Source organism: Schizosaccharomyces octosporus, assembly GCF_000150505.1.
Source record: "Schizosaccharomyces octosporus yFS286 unplaced genomic scaffold supercont6.2, whole genome shotgun sequence".
Taxonomy (NCBI): domain Eukaryota; kingdom Fungi; phylum Ascomycota; class Schizosaccharomycetes; order Schizosaccharomycetales; family Schizosaccharomycetaceae; genus Schizosaccharomyces; species Schizosaccharomyces octosporus.
Window position 1 is genome coordinate 2,408,180 of NW_013185620.1, and position 24,016 is coordinate 2,432,195.

At 36.9% G+C, this 24,016-nt stretch overlaps 6 protein-coding genes across 6 annotated transcripts; 3 read left to right on the forward strand and 3 right to left on the reverse strand.

Moving 5' to 3' along the window:
* Nucleotides 1-326: 326 nt before the first annotated feature.
* SOCG_00510 (60S ribosomal protein L14) lies at nt 327-999 on the reverse strand. Its single transcript, XM_013162930.1, has 2 exons — nt 820-999; nt 327-767 (listed from the first exon to the last, which is right to left on the reverse strand). Exons 1-2 carry the CDS (start codon nt 925-927, stop codon nt 480-482), a joined length of 396 nt encoding a protein of 131 aa, XP_013018384.1. The 5' UTR covers nt 928-999; the 3' UTR covers nt 327-479.
* Nucleotides 1,000-1,425: 426 nt separating this feature from the next.
* SOCG_00511 (DUF1763 family protein) lies at nt 1,426-4,025 on the forward strand. The gene has a single exon (XM_013162931.1). The coding sequence runs from the start codon at nt 1,709-1,711 to the stop codon at nt 2,087-2,089; it is 381 nt and encodes a 126-aa protein (XP_013018385.1). The 5' UTR covers nt 1,426-1,708; the 3' UTR covers nt 2,090-4,025.
* SOCG_00512 (nicotinamide mononucleotide adenylyltransferase) lies at nt 2,061-4,266 on the reverse strand. Its single transcript, XM_013162932.1, has one exon. The coding sequence runs from the start codon at nt 3,476-3,478 to the stop codon at nt 2,309-2,311; it is 1,170 nt and encodes a 389-aa protein (XP_013018386.1). The 5' UTR covers nt 3,479-4,266; the 3' UTR covers nt 2,061-2,308.
* Nucleotides 4,267-6,173: 1,907 nt separating this feature from the next.
* Nucleotides 6,174-7,506, forward strand: SOCG_00513 (uncharacterized protein; the record flags this gene model as incomplete). The annotated part of the gene is made up of 3 exons (XM_013162933.1): nt 6,174-6,240; nt 6,300-6,320; nt 6,410-7,506. 3 exons carry the CDS (start codon nt 6,174-6,176, stop codon nt 7,504-7,506), a joined length of 1,185 nt encoding a protein of 394 aa, XP_013018387.1.
* Nucleotides 7,507-7,640: 134 nt separating this feature from the next.
* SOCG_00514 (transcription-associated protein) lies at nt 7,641-19,046 on the reverse strand. The gene is made up of 2 exons (XM_013162934.1): nt 18,833-19,046; nt 7,641-18,750 (listed from the first exon to the last, which is right to left on the reverse strand). Exons 1-2 carry the CDS (start codon nt 18,894-18,896, stop codon nt 7,832-7,834), a joined length of 10,983 nt encoding a protein of 3,660 aa, XP_013018388.1. The 5' UTR covers nt 18,897-19,046; the 3' UTR covers nt 7,641-7,831.
* Nucleotides 19,047-19,182: 136 nt separating this feature from the next.
* On the forward strand, nt 19,183-22,632 carry SOCG_00515 (uncharacterized protein; the record flags this gene model as incomplete). Its single annotated transcript, XM_013162935.1, has 11 exons — nt 19,183-19,273; nt 19,320-19,474; nt 19,539-20,628; nt 20,669-21,588; nt 21,737-21,756; nt 21,808-22,060; nt 22,108-22,174; nt 22,237-22,307; nt 22,350-22,368; nt 22,435-22,460; nt 22,558-22,632. The coding sequence occupies 11 exons, from the start codon at nt 19,183-19,185 to the stop codon at nt 22,630-22,632; spliced, it is 2,787 nt and encodes a 928-aa protein (XP_013018389.1).
* Nucleotides 22,633-24,016: the final 1,384 nt, after the last annotated feature.

Consider the following 24,016-nt stretch of genomic DNA (forward strand, 5'->3'; position numbering starts at 1 on the left):
TCCACGCAACGTGGATATGCGTATATTTAGAAAAGAGTTTTTGTTAAACTCGAGTTAACAATACTACAGTTCCTTTGTAATGAATTTTCTGATTGCTTGAATAAATTTTTTGTTTTTAATCTTATTTAAGGAAACCGTCTACCAACAGACTAGAACGAAATCTGACTTGTCGAAGATTATGAACTTCCAGAATATAAATAAGTGACTGTAATGGGGAAGTATTTGGTAGTACAATTTATGAAATGGAGGGAGCATGCTGTTCTATAAAGAAATCAAATGATGGAAACCATTCTTAATAGGATTGTGGGTTCTTGATATAATAAGATGTACACATATTCAATGTACCCATTTTTTATTTATTTATTTACCTACCCGTTGATCCATGACTACTACGGCCCTATTACCTTTTTCGTTATGCAGATGTAAAAGTGCTGCACCAGAAAGTCAGTCTCGTTTTGTATCATATGAAAGACATTAGTTTAAGCACTAACGAGAGCACGCTGAACCTGATTACGACGTTGCTTTTTGTAACGCAAGACGGCGAAACGCTCAAAGTCACCAAGTTGGCTACGAGTCTTTACAGTCTCCAATTTCTTGGCCCAAGCGGTAGCAGCCCACTTCTCAGAAATGTTTTGTGCTTGCCATTTCTTGGCAACAATTCCAGTAGTAGCACCTCGAGGAACATCCATAACAATTGATGTGAGGGTAACTTGACCAAGGCGAACGATTTGACGAGGAAATTCTTGGTTAGCACAGTCAACGATCACCTGTAAATAAATGTTAGTACTCGCTCCCCTTTCGATATATGTCACAACGTACCCTCTTGTGGTCGACGATATCAACAATGGCAGCCAATGTTCCTTTTTGAGGTCCATTTTTTAACAAAACAACACGTCCAACTTGGACAAATCTTTCAAAACCAGCCATTATATTTCGCAAATAATGTTTGTAAACAGACAAACCTTCAAGTAACAAGAGTATTGCTACTTGTAGCAGCCAAACTTTGTGACTGCTTGGATGGTTTGATGGACTGCGGTAAAGACAAATGTGGAAATCGAACGTAAGGTGCTATTCTTCTTTTTACTTTTCTTCCTCCGTTCGTCGTATTTGCGTTTAGCATTTTACTGTTATTTTGTTGAATATTTCGTTCCACATCGTTGTTTTCTTTAAGCTGGAATAGAAAACAAAGAGTAAGCTAAAATAGATTGTACAAATGTATAGGAATGAACAAACAAAAAATAAAACAGAGAATTTATCTCTTAAATTTTCTATATGAGAAGGTGCTGCAATCCTTTTTCCTTGCTCACCAACAGAATTATAGTAAAATACACTTTATATGATATTACTACGGTAGACTGCTCTATACTGGATGGTCAAAGAATAGATTTTTACGAGAATGATTGAACGAAAAAAAAAATTCATTAACAATAATAATAATAATTATAAAAGAGAAGAATAGTCTTACAGGAATGAACATTTGTGTAAATAAAATTAGAAAGTGTTAAATATTTTGCTCAGTCCCTCCTTGTACAAGAATGGACCTGAACGCATATTATAGTCAAAGAGGTAACTGCTGCAGGATCGCCTACTTGCGCCCCAAGAAGAAGAGCTTTTTTCTTCACTTACAAGATATTTCCTTTTGAAGAGGAATGTATATTCTTTATTTTTCTATACTCTATAACTAAACACTATTGCGAAGTTGGACGTAATGCACAAGGAATTGTCATCGGCGTTTCGTTCGCTATGGAGAGCTGGAATGGCCGTCGCAATTTCTACAAAGTTTCCTGGTCATAGATTCGTCTATCGAGATCTCTTACGAGATGCATTTCGAACGCATAGTCCTTCTTACTTTTCTCAAGAGCGAGTCCTTAATACAGTAATGTTTTTACAAACAGCTTCCATGAGAGGAACTCTGCAGCACAAACTTATGAAAAACAGATTCCATATCCAAATGTTTCGAAGAAAACAGGGGAGACGGTTGGTGCACCTCTCTACTCCGGCGGAACGAAAGTATTTTCTTTCTATTTACGATACCTATGAAGCTTGTCTGAAGAAAATTGGCCATACTTACAATATTTACTTACTCTAGTTTAAAGCGAGGCGAGAAATGAGGAGGATAAATCGTTTATTTAACCTTCCCCCTATCTGATATTGAAAAAAAAAAAACAAAAAAAAAATACAAACTAGAACGCTAGCTACTACGCATACTGTAAAAAGAAAACCTACCATGCAGGAAGCGTGGTCGTGAGCCCAGAAAACCACAGATCCAAATTCATTGTCATTTGTGAGAGATGTCTGCGGAACCAATTCAAGTTTCTATTCGAACAAACGGAGATTGGTAAAATATAGCCTTTACGGGCTCAGCGTCGCGGTAAAGAGAATGTCGTTCGATGTACTGAATAACAGAATTTGGTAGAAGATAGCGGATCGACATTCCCCTTCGAATAAATAATCGAACTTTTGTCGAGGATATATCATTATAAATTAATTGTTTGATAACCAAAACATTTCCACGGTACGCAAACAAAAGATCATGAGCAAGTAGAAAGGCCCAAACGTCACTTCCGGTCCGCTCGACAATAACACAACCAAAATTGCCAAGTATATGATGCAAATCCGATTCCGACCAAACACCAGGTTCTCCCATACTAGCAATCAAATCACCACCGGCCAAAAGCATGATCTTACAAGGACGACGAGATCCATCGGATAAGCGAATGCCACCGCGCTTCTTGTTAATCTCTTCGTCAAAATGGTCCAAGACTTCTGCAGTTCGTGTATACTTTTTCTGAAGACTTTCCCATGCATCGACCATCAACCAGCTGGATGTACGCTCGCAAGCCAATTCACACATGCGGACTCGATGATGTGAAGGTGCCAAACCTTCTTTTTTGTAATCATCATTGACTGGAGAGAAATAACCAGCAATCAATTCCATGTTAGTTTGTTCATGAATGGTATCCGTTGCCATTTCAAACATACGTAAATGGAGGTAGGTGATGGGAGAATAGGATCCACATGCAACCAGAACGAGAGGGATCTTACTTTCATCGATCAAGTTTTCTCGAAAACGATGACAAGGGAATGAATAGTTGTCTAAATTACGAGCTTGACGAGTGATACCACGGGGGACTTCCTCTAAATCTATAACTTCGCCAAAAGGAGCAACGTCACGACGATCTTGTTGAATAGAAGGACCACCCGTATTTTGTGGAACCCAAGCGCGAGTTACACTAGGACGGCGTATACGAGCTTCGTGTTCACGGGCAGCATGATCACCCAGCCAGTCTTCATCAGGACTGTATTCTCCAGAACTTTGACTTTGCTCACTCTTCTGGCTCTTTAAATCGGGCTTGTTTGCTGGGGTTGATGGACGGGTATTTGCTGGTGTTTGTTGTGGAGTAGGACCGGGAGTCGGTTTTTCGAGCATGCTGGTGGTGGATATTTTTGGCACACCATCCTTAATTGACGTTTCCATGTTGTGAGCAATAAAATAAAACCAAACTGGTAAGGCAATGAAACGAATTGAAAGAAAAATGCAATATAAAGAATCCGTAAAGAAACAAGGTTGTTTATACAAAAGAACAAAAAAAACGAACCGATAAAACAGGAATAAAGAAAACGAAATAGTTGTTCCGCTAACTAAACACAGATTGAAACAAGCAAATAAAGAAATAAAACCGAAAACCCTGTAATTTGGAAAACGGAGATATCAAAAAGAATGTAATAAGCTACAAAAATGTAAGGCTTAATTAAACAAAACAAACTTGAGATTTCGACCGTGTTGAAGATGAGCAGATATTACAGGAAGGATGAAAAACCGGTTACGAAGAAGAAAAGACTGAAAGGAAAAGCGACAAGCAACCTTCTTTAACCAAATGTAGAAGTGAGGATCCAAACAATAACAGGGATTAATTGAAAAGCTACGCAGGATTCCCAATTTGAAAGCTAGCAAGGCCTGTCTTCGTAACGGATGTGTAACCTAGGTAAGCTTTAGATCCCACTCACAATTCACTGTAAGATAATCCTTCGATTCGATTCTCACTCTGGGATGAGAGAGAATGTTGTTTTTGTTTGTAATCGTTAGGACGTTGGAGGTCAAACGCAATACGCTATGAGGAATCTAACACAAATAAAAAGATTCACTTTCGCGCCGTTTTTATTTGTATTTTCTTACTATTCGACAATACAAAGTATGCACGAGGTTGAAGTAATAGTTGTTTGTTAAAGAACGGAAGAATTCTTTTTTGTTTCTATTTTAGGATTATTGTTTGATTACAAACAATACAGTACTAATTATCTTTACTCTTTATTCCCAATTAACGTAAGTAATTGCAATACGTAAAAGATATAAGGAAAGATAATTAAGTTGCAGTATGTAACCTATATAATCGTATCACATACTTATATTATATTATCATATGCTTAGTATAATACAATATTTCCTCTGCTCCATTAAAGGAGGTTTCGTTGATTATACTAGCGTGTTGATATATAATCGGTTTATAGAGGATGTTCTTTCATTAAAATGATATACATTGTGAAAGACATGTTACGAGAAGTACAAGCAGTGGGATCGCTAGTAAAAAAAAAAAGAAAAAGAAATTATCTATACTCTTTGCTCATACAACTTTTTTTGGGAAAGTAGGAGTGAATCAAGTACGACTTGATTCCAATTTGTTTTCCAAATTCTTCTCAAGTATGGATGGTTGGTTAATTCACATTCCAACATTACACCAGGTTGGAAGGTAAAATGAAAACAATCTCCTTCTTTTATTCGGTTTTGTATCCAAGGATGAGACCAGAAAATTTCCTCATTCAAGATCTCAAAGTATCCGTAATGAAAAGAAAATGAGGAAATAGATCAGAAAACGATGAAACGCTTGTATTCTACTTTTGTCATTGACAACATGGTAGTAAATTTGACTTTTGAACCTCCAATTCGTTAGACACAGAATCTACCGGAATCTCGTACCTGTCGGAGAAAGCATTGAGAATACACGGCTACACACAGCTTGTAAAAAATAAATAAATAAATAAATAAATCCATTTTCGATGGATTATGCAAAAGTCTCTAATGATATTCGGTTCCAAGACATACAGTGATATCCCCAAGAAAAAGACAAAACTGACTCAAAATCATTTTCGATTGCCGACAAAAAAAGACAAAAATAAAAAAACCAAAAAAAGAAAAAAAATAGTTTCCATTTCTATTGCAACAGTTTCATCGGCGCAATTCGAACCTCATTGAAATGAATCATTGTTTTAATTTACCAGTCCTTGTTTAGCAGCGCGAAAATATGTCAAATTATGGACTAATAAATTAAGCAACATTTAATCCCATTCCTATGGTCATCTTGAACTATGATCGATGGAGGAATGCAAAAATATAAGGACGGATGATACGAATCTCCCAACTAAATTCGCATTCATAGATTTTCCATTAGCTTTATTTTTCTGTCGACATAAAATTTCAATTCCTTAAAAAAAAAAAGGTTTGAATATCTGATTTTCAAACTTATGAATCCTCTATCACAGACAGAACCACTGATTTCTCTTGTCCATTTGACGAAAGCGTTTTTTCGTTTTCAAATCCTGACCCGATAGATCCGCTAGGTAGACTTAAAAAATCAAAATTCTTCCATGTAATGTTAAAACGGTCCATGAAAAAGAACATTAGCACTTACTAAAGATCGACGCATTCTTTTCCACTTGGGTCCAAAGTTTTTTACAAACAACCACTTATGAACAGATTCACGGTACTCTAGAGGTATTATAGATCAACTAGTCATCCATAAACTGTTTATTTTATGAGAAAATCACTGGCGATACGAACATTTGCACTTCCGAATGGCAGACATATACACTTGTTTATAAAACAGGATTCTCATACGTTATGAAAATAAAGTGAAATAAAATAATTCACTTCTATTAGATTGATGAAGAACTTAGAGTCAACAATTTCTTATGACTCAAGACTGTAAACTTGTTGGGCGGTTCCATCGAATATACAAAGTTCTTGTCATATATAAAACCTATTGATTTCTTTTTTCTCTTTTTAAATTCATTGAAAACCTAAAATAGATCCATTATGTAAAATACTTGGAAAACCTGCGACGTTCGACCTGAAGAGAACATACACAGTCGTTCCTGAAAAAACCATTATACTCAACATGGCGGAGGAAATCATGGATGATATTGAATTTACGACTTCAGAAGATCTGAAAGCAGCTTCTTCTTGTAAGTAAATATAAATTAAAAAAAAAAAAGACCATATATCGCTAATGCAATTTGTCTAGTTGAAGAGATGAATCTCAAAGGTTCGTATGAAACTCGGCGATTCACGTTTATATAAATAAAAGAACTAGAATCAATTTTTTTTGACTTGATATACTAACACTTTTACCAGAGGATTTACTACGTGGGATATATGCTTATGGGTATGAAGTTCCTAGCGCTGTTCAAAGTCGTGCAATTACACAAATATGTAAAGGACGAGATGTAATTGCCCAAGCACAGTCTGGTACTGGTAAAACGGCTACGTTTTCCATAGGTATTCTTCAGTCCATTGACCTTTCTGTGCGAGATACCCAAGCTCTAATTCTTTCACCAACCCGAGAATTGGCCGTTCAAATTCAGAACGTCGTTCTCGCTTTAGGTGATCATATGAATGTTCAATGTCATGCCTGCATCGGCGGAACTTCTGTAGGCAACGATATAAAAAAATTAGATTACGGTCAACATGTTGTATCAGGAACACCCGGCCGCGTGACAGATATGATTCGTAGAAGAAACCTTCGAACTCGAAATGTAAAAATGCTAATTCTGGATGAGGCCGATGAGCTTTTGAATCAAGGATTTAAAGAGCAAATTTATGACATTTATCGTTACCTTCCTCCTGGTACTCAAGTTGTTGTAGTAAGTGCTACTCTACCACAGGACGTTCTGGAAATGACAAGCAAATTTACCTCAGATCCTGTTCGCATTCTCGTAAAAAGAGATGAGCTTACTCTAGAGGGGTTAAAACAATACTTCATCGCCGTCGAAAAAGAAGAATGGAAATTTGACACCCTTTGTGATTTGTATGACACACTTACAATTACACAAGCTGTCATTTTCTGTAACTCTAGAAGAAAGGTAGATTGGCTTGCTGAAAAAATGCGAGAAGCAAATTTCACTGTTGCCAGTATGCATGGTGAAATGCCACAAAAGGAACGGGATACTATTATGCAAGACTTCCGACAGGGAAATAGTCGAGTTTTGCTGTGCACGGATATTTGGGCTCGAGGAATCGATGTACAACAAGTATCTCTTGTAATAAACTACGATCTTCCTACAAATCGTGAGAATTACATTCATAGAATCGGTCGTAGTGGCAGATTTGGCCGCAAAGGTGTTGCTATAAATTTTGTCACAAATGAAGACGTTCGAATACTTCGGGATATTGAACAATACTACTCTACTGTTATTGATGAGATGCCCATGAACATTGGCGACATGGTATAAATAAATACCTATTGGTTTGGATATATTTGTTTCCTCAATTACAAACATTAGAATGAAAACAGGAGATATACGGATAGGATTCTTTACAGTCGTCATAATAATTGGTTGTTTTTGGACAAGAATAGAAGCATATAGTTTTCTTTTTTTTTGATAAAAAAAAAGGAGAAAAAGAAAAAGAAAAAAAACCCCAAAGGCTTAATTAATACTATTAACCGATGAACACCTGTAATTTTCATTAAATGTCGTTATATACTCATTTTTCATATTTCTGCTTTTAATTAAATCCCTTTTTAGACATGAAGTCTTATTAACTCAAAAATTATTTTTATAACCACGCCTGCCAGAGCTGGTCCATCTGAGCAAGCTGCTTAGGATTTGTAGCTTGCGATATTAAATCAATCAGTGTCTGTGTTATTGGCAGGTTATCAGGGACGTTTTGACTTATGACAGTCGCCCTTCTGGATAATAATTCGACATTAAGTCTCACCATCTCAAATAGTTGTAAACCCTGTGGTAAAGATCTCTTTTGTTGCTTGTGCCACCACAAAACTTCATCACGGATATACAAACTGAGATGTTGTCTAATATCAGCATCGGAGCTTAAGAAGCTTTGTGCGAAGCTAATGAGAACACCAACAAGTAAACCTTCTACCCCAATATCGCCAATTAAATATTGAATAGGGGGAGTCAAACGGAAAGGTACTGCTTCAGGATTGTTAAACGTAGGCTGATTCGAAGTCATCAAAGGTAAAAGATCCGCGGAACTTATGCTTCCTGAGCTACGATTGATATTAACCTTATGAGGAAATCGGCTTCCGATATTAAACATATAGGTAGTCATCAGAAAGTAAGCATATTGTACAGTAAATGCACGTTTAAAGAACCAAAAATCCGAATAATTATTGTAGACCTTACTGAAAAAACCATAGTAGATCGTCTCGGGTATAAGAGAATCTTTAATCGTGTCTAAAATTTGCATCCTTAAAGCTAGAGCACGTCGACGATAAACCTTTTTCTTTTCCTCCAAGGAAGAATCCTCAAAGTGCATTTTGTTTCCGTGTTTTAATTGAATCAAGTTAGACTGTAGCTTATCAAAAAAGAAACGGATAGGATGATCGGATGCCATTCCATGCTCTTCACAATATCGGTCATTAATTTGCTGGACTGTCACATTCGCGGCATCATCACTCAAGATGCGCATATGCGAAGACAATGGGATTGAAATAGGTACGTTGAAGGTAATATTTCGACGTTGAACTTCAATTTTTCTTTCCAAAATCGAATTGATAGAACGCAGAAGTTGGTGCATACGTTCCTCCCGTCTACTATGACGAGTAGCAGGATACTGTAAAGCAAAAGGATATAGAATGCCATCATAACCCCTCATCGTAAGTCGTTTGTAGCAAATATTATGTCCTCTTATAAGATCCACATTCGGAACGAACCTCTCTAGTCGGACAAAATCATTATTGTTGTCACGATCTAGAAGATATTGACCTGGTATCTCCACCTCATCAAACTTTTGATGCTGAAATTCACTCAAGTAAAGGCTACATTGCTCCAAATGAAGATACTTAGGACGTTGATCTAAAATTTCTATAAATCTCTTCTTCCAAACACGCAACTTATCCACATAAGCCAACAATGTTAAATCTTGCTCAACAAAATCTTTAAAGAAAGCTTCTCGAACAGATGTTGGCAAAACATTTTCCGCAAACCGTTGAATATTAGCTTTCGTCATTGGTAGTTGAGGAGTACTCTTTGTCACGACGCCAAGTCTTGTAATATACTGTAAACCGTCATTCAACAAAGCGACTATTAGTCTATAAGCATCTTCGTCCGGAAAAGATTTAAGACGAGACTGGATCTGATCCACCATAGTTTCCATTGTCAAAGCCAATAAAGGATATGCAGTTTTCAGAATAGCCATTATATCTCCAGTAATTTGAAATGGTAGACGGGCACCTGAGTGACTATGTTTTCCGTTCATTTCACTGCTCATAGATCCCTCATTTCCAGGAGTCAAGCTTGGTGAGCTTGAAAAAGATGTACCGCTATTGACGTCCTTGGCTTTTTCTATTGCAGAGCTTTCAGTAGAGCCGTTTGAGGTAGAAACAGCACCTGTTGATGCTGCTACTTGCTGTTTGTTCGCAAAAGTATAATCCTCGTAAGCTGTACGAAGCTGAAAGTGAAGTGCCTGGGGGTATGTTCTTGCAATTACTATTAGAATTGCTCTAGCATGAGCTGCCTCGCTACGTGACAAAGAAGCCAATAACTGAGGAATAAAAGAAATCCAATTCCATGCAGGAATTTCTGATTTAAATGAGTTGATTACAGCAGATATGCCACCTTTGACGTCGGTAGAAAGCAACCAAAGAAGTCGACTTAGATACTTTTTAGCTTTTGAACTTGGATATAATGATGCAGCCTGAAGATAGCAGCTAACGGCATTACAAGCGTGCCAAGGATCCTGGGGTGTAGCACTGAAAAGGTTATCATGATACAAACCCCATTCAGCCCAAGCCTTTCCAAGCGATAGATCAATCTGAACTGCTGTTGCAAATGCTTGATTTGCCTCTTCATATTCTCCAAGGCTATTTTGAAACATTCCTTTCAACGTAAAAAATTCAGCCTTCTGAGGGTTACGGAAGTACATAAGGTTAGTGTTATTAATAACTTCTAAACCCAAATGCATTTCGGAAGGGTACTCATAATGACATTTTGCTTGTTCCCGTAATTTCAGGAAAGCCTCTTGTATTTCTATGTTTGGTAATGTATAGATTTTAGTAAGTTGACTAATACAAACTTCAGGTAAGTGTTGTACTCGAGCAACATGTGCGAATCGATTTATTATCCATGCCAATTCATGATAACCTCGGTAAAGATAAGATGTCGAGTTACCGTTCGAAGTGCCGTTCGGTGCCTGCTGAAGAGCTGAAGCTAAAGGCAAGAAAACATTATTAATGTCCTTGAAAACAATTTTTCTCCAAGAAACTAGATCACTCCAACAGTCAATATCATCCCATATATTAGGTAAGCGCTCCCTCCAACTTTGCAAAATAACCTTTATCTCTTGAAGTTTGCTATCTAAATTCTCAGCAGTAGTACTCTCAAGCTGTACATATATATTATAGGCCTCCTGCATTTCGGCAAGCTCCTGGAAATGATGTAGTAAAGGAGCATGAGACTGAAAAATGCGCTTGGGTAATTGCTGCCAACGGCGTAAAGAGAATTGCATACTTTCGTGAATGATCTTTGTAAATTCATTCACAGAGTTCGTTTTCAAGTCTCCGCTTGTTAAAAAGAGAAGAGCATCAGACGTATGTCGCCTTAGGCTCACTAACGGTGAAAGACTTTTGACCTGTTTTTCAATTTTATCACGATCGGTTTTCCAATCCAGAATCCTCCAAGCACTTTCTACATATAATTCATCACATCCTTCTTGTTTTGATAGATCCAAAAGGACATCCCACTGATTCAGCTTTTGAGCAGATTTAATCCAATGATCATGCCAAAACCCGTTTTCTTGAGGAGAATAGGGTATGGCACCAGCACAAGTGTTTATTTGTGCTTGTTCATATACCATTTGTGCTTTATCCCATTTGTAGCACTGTTCGTAAGACGCAGCAATTTCGGTCTGCAGGAAGCGAGAACGTCGTTTCCATAAGCCAATATATAAGTCATGCTCATCTAAACCATAGTAAATCTCACTTAGAGCGTCTAAGCAGGAATTTCTATAAACTACTAACTCGTCATCCCTAAAACCAAGAGTATTGCGAAGTGCATTTTCCAAAAGAAGAATGCATTGATGGTGCAAGCCAAAGTTTTTGCTTAAAAAGGATAATAACTGAGGTGGCAGAGCAATAAATTTATCAGAAAGCAATATAGCATTCAAGAATGTTTCCAAAACATTGGGAGTCTTTCCAAGTAACCTTATATGATATTCTTTTGAAAGAATCGAGATCACAGCTTTAGAAGCCAAAGCAACTTGCTCAGATGTAAAGCTGGAAAACGAAGCATTAAATAAATCCTCCCAGAGGACGCCAGCCATTTTGGAATCTACAGTTTGCATCTTCGATACTGGAATCATAATGTCTGAAAGCTTAATATTGCTTATACCATCGGAAAGCACTTGATAAGTGACGAGCGCAGATTTAAGTTTATCATCTTCGGAATGAAGTTCTGCTTTTGCAGACTCCGAAGGCAAATACAAAGAAAGCTTCGGGAATCTTTTAGGCTTATTGAAAAAAATGCAAATTCTATCGAATTCGAAGCAATCAATTAGGAAAGAATTCAGTTGAGGTATCCAGTACGTATTAGAGAGAGAGTCCCAGTGATGCTCTCCGAGAAGTTTACAGAATCGTGAACATACATCCTTAGGCAGATTCGTACTTAAAGTACTTATAAACAAATCCCGAATTTTAGGATCGGAACTTCTGGTACCCAATAAGTACACTGCATCAAGTCGATAAAGCAGCTCACTTCCTTCATATTCCTTCATTTGAAAAACATCATGAATGAAATAAAGATAGTCCGAAAAAAGGGTTGAATTATTTACACTCGTAAATCTGTTTTCAAATGAGACCATTTTCAATAATAATGCAGCTTTTTCCTTTAAAGTAGGAACTGAATTCTCGAAGTTGGTAACCCAACTACAAACTGCACGGAATATTGACGAACATATCTGTTCATTCGTCGATTTTTCAACAATTTGAACCAACGCACTGAGAAACCATCTTCGTTGGTCTTCTAAATCACTTATGCGCGAACAACCTAAGTCAATCATCGATAAAAGGATAGAATTTGCTTCATCTTTTAAAGATTCTCGTGGCATATTCATAGACGTTGCTAATATTTCTTGTGCTCCCAACGAAAGCACCTCCTTCGTTACCTTATGAAAAGAACGCATAAAAGCGGCAAGCAAATTTGCAGAGGCCTTTTTTCCTGTAAGACAGCATCTCAAACAAGATAAAGCTACGTCAAGTTGCGAACCGGCAAGTAAACGTCTTTCAGTCCATTCACTAATAGTGCTCCAAATTTCTGAAATTCCTGGTACATTTATTAAGGAAGGACGTACAATTGGTAGCGAAAGAACAGAAGAAACAAAATTACTTAATGATGGCTGAACTATGGAGTTTTCATTCTGTAATGATTGCACCATTAGAAGCTTCAGGTCACTGAAGTTTTCCAGGATCCACGTATCATCCGCAGTCTTTATCACCACAGATAATGTCTTTAAGGAATTAGCATACATTATAGAGTTTGACTCAGTTGAGTCAAAATGAGCTATGCTTTTTGTAAAGAAGGTAAGTTTCATCCCAAGATTAGACCATTCTTTGGAAGAAAAAAGACGTTCAAGCACAAGGGTGGCTTCCTGACATAAGCCTTCGGTATACAACTCAGAATACAAACAAATAAATCGAAACAAAAAACTCAATATAGCACGTTTTTGATTATTTGTAAAAAGTTCTGTTTTCTGTTCAGTTCTCTCCGTTTGATCCCATGATACTAGCATCTTAACAAGGTTCAATGATAGTGAACGAATTTCCAAATTCGGATTCGGAATTCCTCCCAGCTTATATAGAGAATCAATTATGGTAGAAACATACTTCGACCTATATGAATAAAAATAGGAGACGTGTGAGCTTAAGAAGTCAAGTACATTTAGTAGCTGCGAAATATTCTGGCTTTGACTTTTCATCATTTGCAAAGGAAGCTCCACCATACGATTTGATAACTCACTTGACGAAGACATTGAAGAAAATATATAATCAAAGGAAACTTTTACGGTATGTCTGACCTCTACTGGAGGACTTTTAAGTAATGCTTTATAAACCAAGCTAGGTATGTTATCCGCGAATGAAAACACAGAACTAAAAATAGACAGGGAATAAAGCGATAATTGTTTTATGATAAGGTCTTCAGAATTTGCTAAAGCACAACATAGAGAAACTAATTCTTGTCTATAGTTCTCTAAAACTTTATAATCATTCTTTAAAAAGAATAGGATGATCTGTAAAGTTCCCATGCTGACTCCGTCGTCGTAAGAAGTCCCAATTTTCGTGAAAATACCTTTGAGATAAAGTTTATAAAGCGAGTGAAACCAAGCTTGACACGATTCGTTATCTCCTTTGTGTTGATGAAAATATTGCAACAAAACATCATTAAGAAGCGTGTTTTTTAGCTGCAACGAGCTATTCACGCTGAGGAAGTTAAATAGTAGACTTCGCAACTTCATCTCAAAATTATCTGAAAGGCTATTCTGAAGATGCTTTGTTAAAGTAATCATGAGAGTGTTGGATAAATAATATTCAGTACTTTGAAAAGCTCCCAGTAAATCCAAACCAGAATCGAATTCTTTTATACAATGATCGTATATCTTCAACAAAAACTCGCATAGTTGGATTAAGACTCTTTCCCAGGATGTGATAAAAGAGATAGTTCCACCATTATTTATTAAATCGCCGATTATTTCAACAGCATTTGTAAGTCCTTTAAAGAATGAATTTTTTTCTTTAAAGAATGAGGGGTCTCTATTGAATATTTCGCAAGAAACTTCCAGCGCGAAAGAATATCTCGTATTGCTAGAAGTAGGTACTTCTGTAGTTAGAATTGAACGAAAAACGCTCCAATTCTCTTTCACTACTAGCAGAAAACTCTCAGACTCCTCTAATCGAAGCAACTCGATTAGAAAATTATTACACACAGAATCATCAATCCTGGCATAGAAAAACTCCCAAGCGTCACGTGGATAACGATTGACGTACTTCAATAATGGAATACCGAAGTAATTAGGGCAAGTACGATTGAGCTTCATTTCAATATCTAATACACATTGTAATAAATCTTGCATATATTGATTTGCATTATTGGGAAGTAGGTGAAAGATGTTAATAAGAGCCTGGATAATCCTCATTTCAGTTTGAGAAGCTAAAGGCATCTTCGATATCTCACGTAAATTTACAGTGTCTCGTAGTGCAATTAAATGATCCAACAGTTTTCTTCCAATCTCTACCTTAAAATAGTTGGTTAGAAGAGAAAGTAACCTAGCTAGTCCTTCCAAGCCAGCAACGGTGAGTCGTTTGTGATCAGATATATTAAATAGTATTGGACGTAACCCAGTCTGTAATAACTCCTTTGGGAGCTTCTGGTCATCTTTTAGAGCATGTTGTAGCCCTGTGAATGCTGCTTCTATAACTTCGTTAGATTTAACGTAGAGTGACTTGAAGAACACTGAAATTATTTTTCCCCGTAAGTGAACGTGTTGACCTTGTGTTAAATCAAATTTACTGATTATAGAAACTAGAAGGTTAATACAAACAACTCTTAATCTAACAAGGAATGCCGCATTCTTAAAATGTGAGGCTTTGTTGTGACCTATTAACGCATCGTCATCTGCACCAGCAAGAGCAATAGTTTCGTGAATTAATCGCATTACTTCTTCGTTTAGAGATAATAAGTGACCCTCTAAACTTATGAAATAATAGACAGCATCTATATGACCAATTTGTATATGGAACGGAAGGGCACGTAACGGCTTAGCAAAAATCGGACCCAACAGCCTTTCCTTGTATGGGGAGACGAGTTCTGAAATGGAGATTTTAGACAGCGAGGAAAGAAGGGACAACAATTCTCGGGTCGAATTGCGCACTACTGAGTTGTGATTCGAAAGTTCCAATACTAAGTGGCCTAAAACCCCAGGAGCAATTTTTATATCCTCAGTAGTGTAAATTTTTTCAAACAGGCATTTCAATACATCCATAACCGTAGTTTTACAGATAGAAGGTACTTCAGGTGTAGTATCCTTGAGCGTGAAAAATAATGCACTTAAAATATCAGCTTGTCTGTCAAACAACCATACAGACGAGCATTTCTGTTCTATTAGATATTTGAGACCAAGACAACCACCAAACTTATGATGCCATTGACAATCATAACAATTATGTCTAAAATCAGAAAGCAAAACCTCAAAAATGGGTAAAATGTAAGAATGCTGTGAATCAGCAAAGAGTAGTGAAGCAAATTCAAACATGAAGTTCAAAACATGGCTTACTGAGTTTCTAATCCTTTCATCGTCTTCGCACATTACTTTCGCTAAGCAATGAGAAAAATAGTAAGAGCTCAAAACGGGTTCCTTATGAGAATATAAGGGTAGTTCGTCATTGCCATCTTTGCATAAATCAATAGCGTAAAGCAGGTCATAAACAAGAATATTTGCTGCGAGCGCTTTTAAACTTCTTAATGCGGTATCAGTTAAGCCTTCGATTGAGGTAGCTATAAACAAGCCATAAGTAGCATGAAATAGCACGGTATTTTCAACTGAGTCATCATCAATTTTGCAGATAAAATCGCGACTTGTTCCTCGATTAGTAGCAAATGAATAAGGCCGTTTAAAAGGAATATTTGATCTTAGTAGCTGCTGAGCACTGGCTTTAATTCGTGAGCTTATATTATCTATATCACTTGTTTGCTGAAAAAAGATTTTCGTAATTGTAGTCAAATAATTAAAAGATTGACGTTTAATTTCAAGATCAAGATTTTGTCTAGTTAGAATATTGACCGCGGGATCCACATAATTCAGATAGTGTAAAAGTTGCGTCCGGTCAGTTCCTTTAATATCCACTAGCATAGTAAAATCTCTGAAAGAGGATGATGTGACTTTCATTTTTTGGATTTTTTTTAGAAGCTTACGGTTCCTTCCGCCTAATTTGCCGAGAATTTTGAGAGCATTGTGACTATATTGATGACTATATGGTAAAGGTTGAAGATGGCTCCATAAAGCATCCATAAGTTCATCAATAACGGGTGCCATAATTGGGTCCAAAAAGTCAGGTGTTAGATTATCTAAGAACAGTTCGAATGTCCGTAAACCTTGATTTACGAGTTCTTGACCGCTTTTCAAAGAGTTAACCAATGGCTTCATTAAGTAACTCAAGTATGGTAGAAGAAGGCTAAGACGAACAGGAACAGTCAAACAGAGTTCGGTGAATAAATCTCTTTCCTTCTGCGATTTAGCTGAAGCCAATAAGGAGTTAAAGGCTTCCAGCAAGGCATGCAAGAGTGGCATAATCTCTTTGTATAAGCTATCAAATCGACCTCCGCCAATACCTCTGAATAGAGCGCGTAGGAGCAGATAGTAGTTTAAGGGAATCTTAGAGTTTGGAGCAAATTTCATGCATTTTATAACTATTTCAGAAACATAAGGTCGTAAAACTGGTTCGTTTTTTGAAGCAAATAAAGAAACGGTAACAAAGGATAACCGAAAAAGCCGTAGTATAACAGAGCCATGTCTTTCGTCGGCAGAACCTAGTTCTTCCAACTTTGAAAGTAGAAAGCGAAGTAAAACGTTGAGAAATCTAGGGGATGTACTTTCGTTTGAAAGAAGAAACTGAGGTATGTGAAATAAGGTAAGGTTTAATTTTAGCTGTTCAAAGAACATGGGTAAATTCGATTCAAATATTTCAATGAATAAAGGAGGATCAAGATGAATGAATATTGTTGCAAATACTTCCAAACAATCTTTCTCATCTTTATTCTTTGGGAGCGTGGATGTTAACGGCTTATCAAGGTTGTCTTCGTTACCGGCATAATACATCTCCCAATAAACTTCGTCGGGTCGAAAAAAAGAAAGACCTTTTGCGACCTCAACAAAAAGTTTCTTAAAGATATGAGTCTCCTGAATAGTGGTCAGCTTCTCTATGTTATTAAGGTGTAGATTTGAAGCTTCGAAGCTACGAGTCTTGCACATGCGCAGCCCATACATAAGGGCACGTAATCCAAGCATTAGATTTTTAAATAGAAAAGAACCATCTTTTTCCATAGATATAATAGATGGTAATTGCTCATCCATGTGAAATTTTGCTGAGCCATCTTTCCGCCGCACAGCCTTTTCGTTTTGTTGTTGAAACCTGCCTTGCAACTTATAGTTAAGTTCATGAAATTTTTCTATAAATGCGTCAAATATAAAGAAAAGAAGTGAAATTGAGTCTGTGGGATTGGGAAGGCTTATGATGCGATCGATCATATTTAGAACAAGTCGAGCCCCCATAGTTTGTAAGCCTATACTTAAACTAGGATCATGTAAATTGTGCGAATAGATAGTAATGGCTTTTCGAATTTGTTCGCTACTGATATCGTTGCGTATGTGATGGAGTAAGTCGGCTAGAGTGCTATAAGCAAGCGGTCGTAATAATTCCCTTGCAGCAACACCTTTTCCAAGGAGTATATTCGGGTCAAGTAAGGAATCTAAGACTGAAATAAATAATCTTCGTAAATTTGTTGAAAGTATATGTCGACTAGCAACAAGCAACTCTTTCCGAGCAAAACACATGTCATGTGGACATCTCCGGAGAAGGGTGACGACAATTAATGGAATTACCTCCTTGTTGGTAAACGTCTCTGGAAAGGTCCTCAATATATAAGCGACGAATGAAAGCGTTTTTACTTGAGCCATGAAGACGGACCTATAAGTGCTCTTATTTTTTACGGCTCTAAGAAAATCAAAACCACTGTCCTGCTCGACCCTAATTGATAAGTCATCGATTATTGGCACATCAATTTGAAGAATGTCCAGAAGGAAAGGAAGGAGTAATTGTACATTTGAGGTGGCAGATTGTCGGAGGACTTGAAGAATAAGCACAATTACAACAGGACACTCAATAAATACACGAAAGCTCTGAAGTGCTGGCTGAAGATTACGCTCTCCGATAGACTGATGATTCACTTCTTGGTGTAAGTTAAGTGTCTCTTTGTACAAGTAGCTACCTGGAGCAGAAGTAAATAAGAGAGAATGTTCATCAACGGATGAAGACATTGTACTGCTTTTGGGAAAGCAAAAAGGAATTGTGGAGGGGAGTTTACGGACTAATGAAACGACTAGATCGAAAAAACTTTGAGAACAACTATGGATAGAACCTTTAAAAGACTTGAAAACATCCATGATAATCTTTAAACAGAAAATAGCAATCTCATCGTTCTCTGATCGTATAAACCAAATCAATCGGGTAACACAAAGTTCGGCATATGGTTGGAATTCGTCTTTGTGGGTGCATTGCTGCAATACACTTAGAGTATTTCTCTTTATCTCATTTTTCGTAGACTCGGAATCGAACGAAACTTCAAAAGACTGTACAAACTCTAACAAAAATGGTATCCATGATGAGAATATCGTGCCTAAATTTTGGACACTAGAGAAAGGAAACTCTTTATTGAAAGAAGCAAGGATCTCGTTTTTCTTGCTTATATCTTCAAACACACGTTAGTATTTCTTCTTTGCAACCATCTTATGAGGCAATTCCTTCTCACCATACATGAGTATGATACATACCAACGTTGTCATTTTTCAGTGACTCAAATGAGTCTTCCAGAGTATTCCTAAAATCTTCCCCCATAATTAAGTCTGTCCCATAAGGAGTATTTAAATCTTTAAGTAGCGCTTATGAACAGATTATGTGACAGTAACTCTGAAAAAAGGGTTTAAAATCAACTCAGTAAATCGAGGTTTGTTGTTTCAGGTCTGGTGTCGTATACCGACGTCGTTCTACTTCACTAAATTGAGATCCTTAACTTGTCATTGTTTTTCATACACTATTGAGAAAGAAGATATTAGCTGCTTTGCTTTTAACAACTTACGGGTGTATTGTGGTTAAAAATACGGAATATTCAAAAAGAAATGAGATGTCAATGATAAAGGATAACAGGCTAATCAAGTTCTTGAAGTCTTGCAGAACCTTTGTGTATAAACGGTTTCAGTTTCTTGAATACCATTGTATGTGCATATGTAACTTAGGATAGAAAGCTGACCAGGTACGCAGATGCCTATATCCTTGGCATGGTAATTCTAAATTCGATCATTTTGTACGCTAGCGGTCGCTTACCTTACATTGATGCACTCTTTCTTGCTAGTGGAGCCGTTACACAATCAGGTATTCCTACAGTGAATATCTCGGATATTTCCGTATACCAGCAGGTATGGATTAACGAACATAAAAATTTTCTATGTGGTTTGTCAATACTAACATTCCTATTTACAGCTCACCTTGTTAATATTCTCCGTACTAAGCACACCTCTGGCTGTCAATCTTGGACTTACAATCATAAAGTTGTACTATTACAATAAGCGCTATGACAAAGTGTTAAGAGGCAATCGTTTGACGATGACTTACACCTACAATACTATTCGCCCGAAAGATGAGCCCGAACCTAGTAGGGTAGGTGGTCGAAAAATCCAAGTGTTACTGGATCAAGGTAATCGCTTACGTCGTCCCGTTGCTCCTCCGAAAGATAATGATGAGTCTGAGGAAATGACACAGCCTAAAAGAGGTTTTTCACGCTTCCGCCGTTCACTTAGCACGATACAAAGACCATCTACGATTCCGAATATTCCTTTCTTTAGATTTCCTAGAAAGTCGGTTGACTTAGAAAAGCAAGACCCACCTGTGAGGAATGCTTATTCTTCAGGGCAGTCAGTTCATAATGGAGATATTCGTTCTAGCCAAAATGAGTACGCTGTAAGGAGCAGTGATTATTCCGCTACTCCATCTGTTTCATCAAACTTTGAAGGAAATAGAGAAGAGCAATCTAGTCCAATTGAGTACTCATCCCGAGAATTGGATGATATGAATCCTCCTTCACCCTTTGATCGTAGAGAAAACCCCGATACGTCTACTGAAAATGCTTATGCCCCAAAAAATAATGACTATGTGAATTTTCCTCAAGATGAAGCAGCGGGTACGGACAACGTATCATCCAGACCTTCAAATGAATCGAATGATCCTGACTCCTCTACCCAAGTTAATGAACACGGTAATTCGGGCTCTTCTAACCGTACGGACTTTTCGACCCCAAGGAACACCATGGCTAGTTCTTCCTCTTCTTCGCACGGAGCTGGCGCGTATCCTTCAGAGTACAATATTATCCGTACCGATAATGAGCCACCCTCTTCTCCTAACGAACAGCAACAGCATGAGAGCCCCCCTGCTCCTGATAATTTAGATCAAGTTTCGACTTCTGGTAGTACAGGACAACAAGAAGTTTCTAATCGCGAAGGTGCATCAAGTCCGAGAATTACAATTGCAATACCACCCGCTCCTGATCACGAACGAAAACCAGTACATACGGCTGGTATGTTCAATATGTTTTTTTTTGCGTATTAACAAATTAGGTTTTAACAATGATACTAGCTCTACCAAATCTCCTATGTCTTTTGGTAGAACCAATCGAGGCTCGACGTTTTCTTTGTCGAATCGTAACTCAGATAAGAGACACTCGGTTTCTTTTCTTCCTCCTCAATTCCGAAAGACATTTACATCCGCCTTGCCTGACAGGCTTAAAAATACTAAGACCTTTCGTTCGACAAACACGTCAGCTACGTTGCCGTTTCTTTCGTACCAACCCACTATTGGTAGAAATTCTGCATTTTACGCTCTGTCAGCCGAGGAACGAGAAGAACTTGCCCGTATTGAATACCAGTCTCTGAAATTATTGCTCTTTTTGTTGACGATTTATTTTATATTATGGCATATTTTGGGTTTAGTTGGATTCCTTATTTTCATCTATACTGCAAAGGTTTCCGGTAGGGCATGTACAAGTGCGGGAATTAATCGTGGTTGGTGGGCCGCATTTACATCTGCTTCTTTATTCAACAATATTGGGTTTGCTTTGCATGATGACTCGTTAAATCAATTTCAAAAAGCAATATTCCCACAAGTCATGGGGACTATTTTGATCCTTACGGGAAATACATTTTTTCCAATTGCTTTGAGGCTGATGATTTGGTGCTCTCTATGGTTTAGCAAGTTTTATACACCGCATTTTCAACAATCTTTAATTTTTCTACTTGAACATCCACGAAGGAGTTTTACATTATTGTTTCCATCCAAAACTACGTGGTATTTAACAGCAAACTTACTCGGTTTAAATTTACTTTCCTTTTTCTTTTTCATGGTGCTAAACTTGAGCAATCATTATGTGAAACAGATCCCAGTTGGATACAGGATTATGAATGGTATATTTCAAAACGCATCTACCAGGGCGGCTGGTTTTACGGTCATTGATATTGGAAATATCGCTCCAGCGGTAATCGTAAGCTATATGTTTATGATGTACATTTCAGCATATGTATGATTTATTGAATTTTTTTTTTTTTTTTTTTATTTACTAACCTTGTTTAGCCGGTATGGAAAGTCTAGGTTGTTAAAGAGATAAATGCGCTAACACTAGGGGAAAAAAGATTGCTATGAGTATTCGACAGTAAGTGCATATATTAAGATTGGATTGAAACTTTTGCTAATTGATAAATAGAACAAATGTTTATGAGGAACGTTCTTTGGGAATTTATGCGCCGCCTATAGACGACACTAGTGATGACGAATCCGACGGTTCTGGTAAAGAAACCAAGCAAAAGCAAAGTAAGCCGGCGAAGCCTAAATCAGGGAGAAACTTTTTAGCAGATCATATCCAGCGTCAATTAAGTCATGATTTATGGTACATGTTTTTCGGATTTTTTCTCATTACGATTTTGGAAGGACCCAGATTGGAAAGAGCGGATGAACCAGTAAGGAACAAAGTTATGTTTCTATTAAGGTGTCTAACCAAAGTTAGCAATTTACTCTGTTTTCAATTTTTTTTGAAGTCGTTTCTGGTTATGGCACAGTTGGGCTCAGTCTTGGTAAGAAAAAAAAAAAAAAAAAAAAAAAGGGTTCGAGGATGATTGTTAACAAGGATGAAAAGGATATAATAGTTCGCCGTCTCTATCAGCTCAATTTCGAAAAATCAGTAAACTTATAATGATAGCATTAGAGGTATGAGATGATGAACAGCAGCATTTACTAACGAGGAAACAGATTCGTGGAAGGCATCGAGGTAAGAGGCCTGAAAGCCGAAATTTGGCAAGTGTGAGAATTTAGCATGGCTAACCTGAGAACTTAGGATTGCCGAGTGTTCTGGACCGAGCAGTAAGTAAAGATTCAAATGTTTTATGTGGATGCCGTTTATTTTCGGTATACACTTGGAGATGGGGGTTAATGATTGCTAAACGATATGAAATTATAGGTACTTATGCCATCCGACAAAAATTTTGATCGGGAAGAAGAAGATTATATTCGAAAGCATGGAAAGAAAAAATGAGTTTGCGATACGATTGAAAAAAATGACAAAGACTTTTTGTTATTAGCATATGCATAAGCACAAAGCCTGACTTATTACGATTTTTAACGAATGATAGAATGATAGGATGTGAAAATGAATATTTATTTACCTGGGATCAACACAAGTCTAAAAAAGGAACCAACGTAGCAGACAGGGACAATGCAAACAATCGGTTAATGGGTCTATCGAGACGAAGTGGGGGCGGTGGGGGTGCAATTCGGGTAGAAAAGAAAGAGAATAAGAACAAGAACAAGAACAATGATGGACCAAGATGAATTGAATTGCATGGACTCTATCTAGTATGATATGTACTTTAATAAAATAAGTAAATAAATAGGCAATAAAAACAAAACAAATTCAATAATTGAATAAAATCAAATGTAAAAATGGAAATTAGTTTCTGTAGAGCTATTTTAAAAGAACAAATCCGTTGTAGAAAGATTTCTTTTGGAAAGCGTTCCTAAAAGGAAGAAAAAAGGCAGCCGATATGAAATCCATACAGTTGATGGATAGAATGGGTTTGGATAGGATTCCTGTAAGAAATCGAATTGAAAAAGTGAAATAATAGAGAAATGATTCGTATTTTTCTTGTTTTTTCATCTTTTATCGTCTAGTCAATCCTTTTTTTTGTAGGAAAAAACGAAAAAAAGGATTTCTTAAACATGTAATGAATATTATTTTGACGGTTTTCCACGAAACCAAAGATATTTAAACGAGATTTCATTTCATTTCATTTTATTTTATTTTTACTATTCTTTCTTTTCTTTTCAACACTCAATTCCTCTATTTTCTTTTTCCATGTACTTGTTTATGACGTGACTTTTGAGTAGCAGGATCGGTTGATATTTTGTATGTTCTGATGGTATTTAATAATCACGGTAAAGAGTTGATTTTTTTTTTTTATTAGAAACAAAGAAAAAGAAACCGAAGAATTAAACAAAATAGCAGTGTTGTTTGTACCGTTTTTAATTTTTTTCTTTTCTTCTTCTCAAGATCTATTGACTACATAGCGACTCTAATGGTACCAACAGTTCCATTTTCTTTTCCCAGTTGCTAAATAGAAGATCAAAATTGATTTCCATTTTCTCTTGTCTCTGGCTTTTGTTTTGACTCTAAATCATTAAATTTTTCTGTTTTCAAAGGCAAAGAACTTTGTTTTTTGTTTCTTCCAGATTTTGTTTTTGTTTTTGTTTTTGTTTAGGAATAACTTGTTTTCAAAGTTTCACTATTTTTTATTACACTGTTTGTTTGTTTATCACTATTCCCACAACACCCTGGACTCAACCCCATTACGTCCCCTATATATTATGGTTTGGCCGAATCTATCTCACTTGGTGCAACTTTCCTTCCTTCCCATCATGCC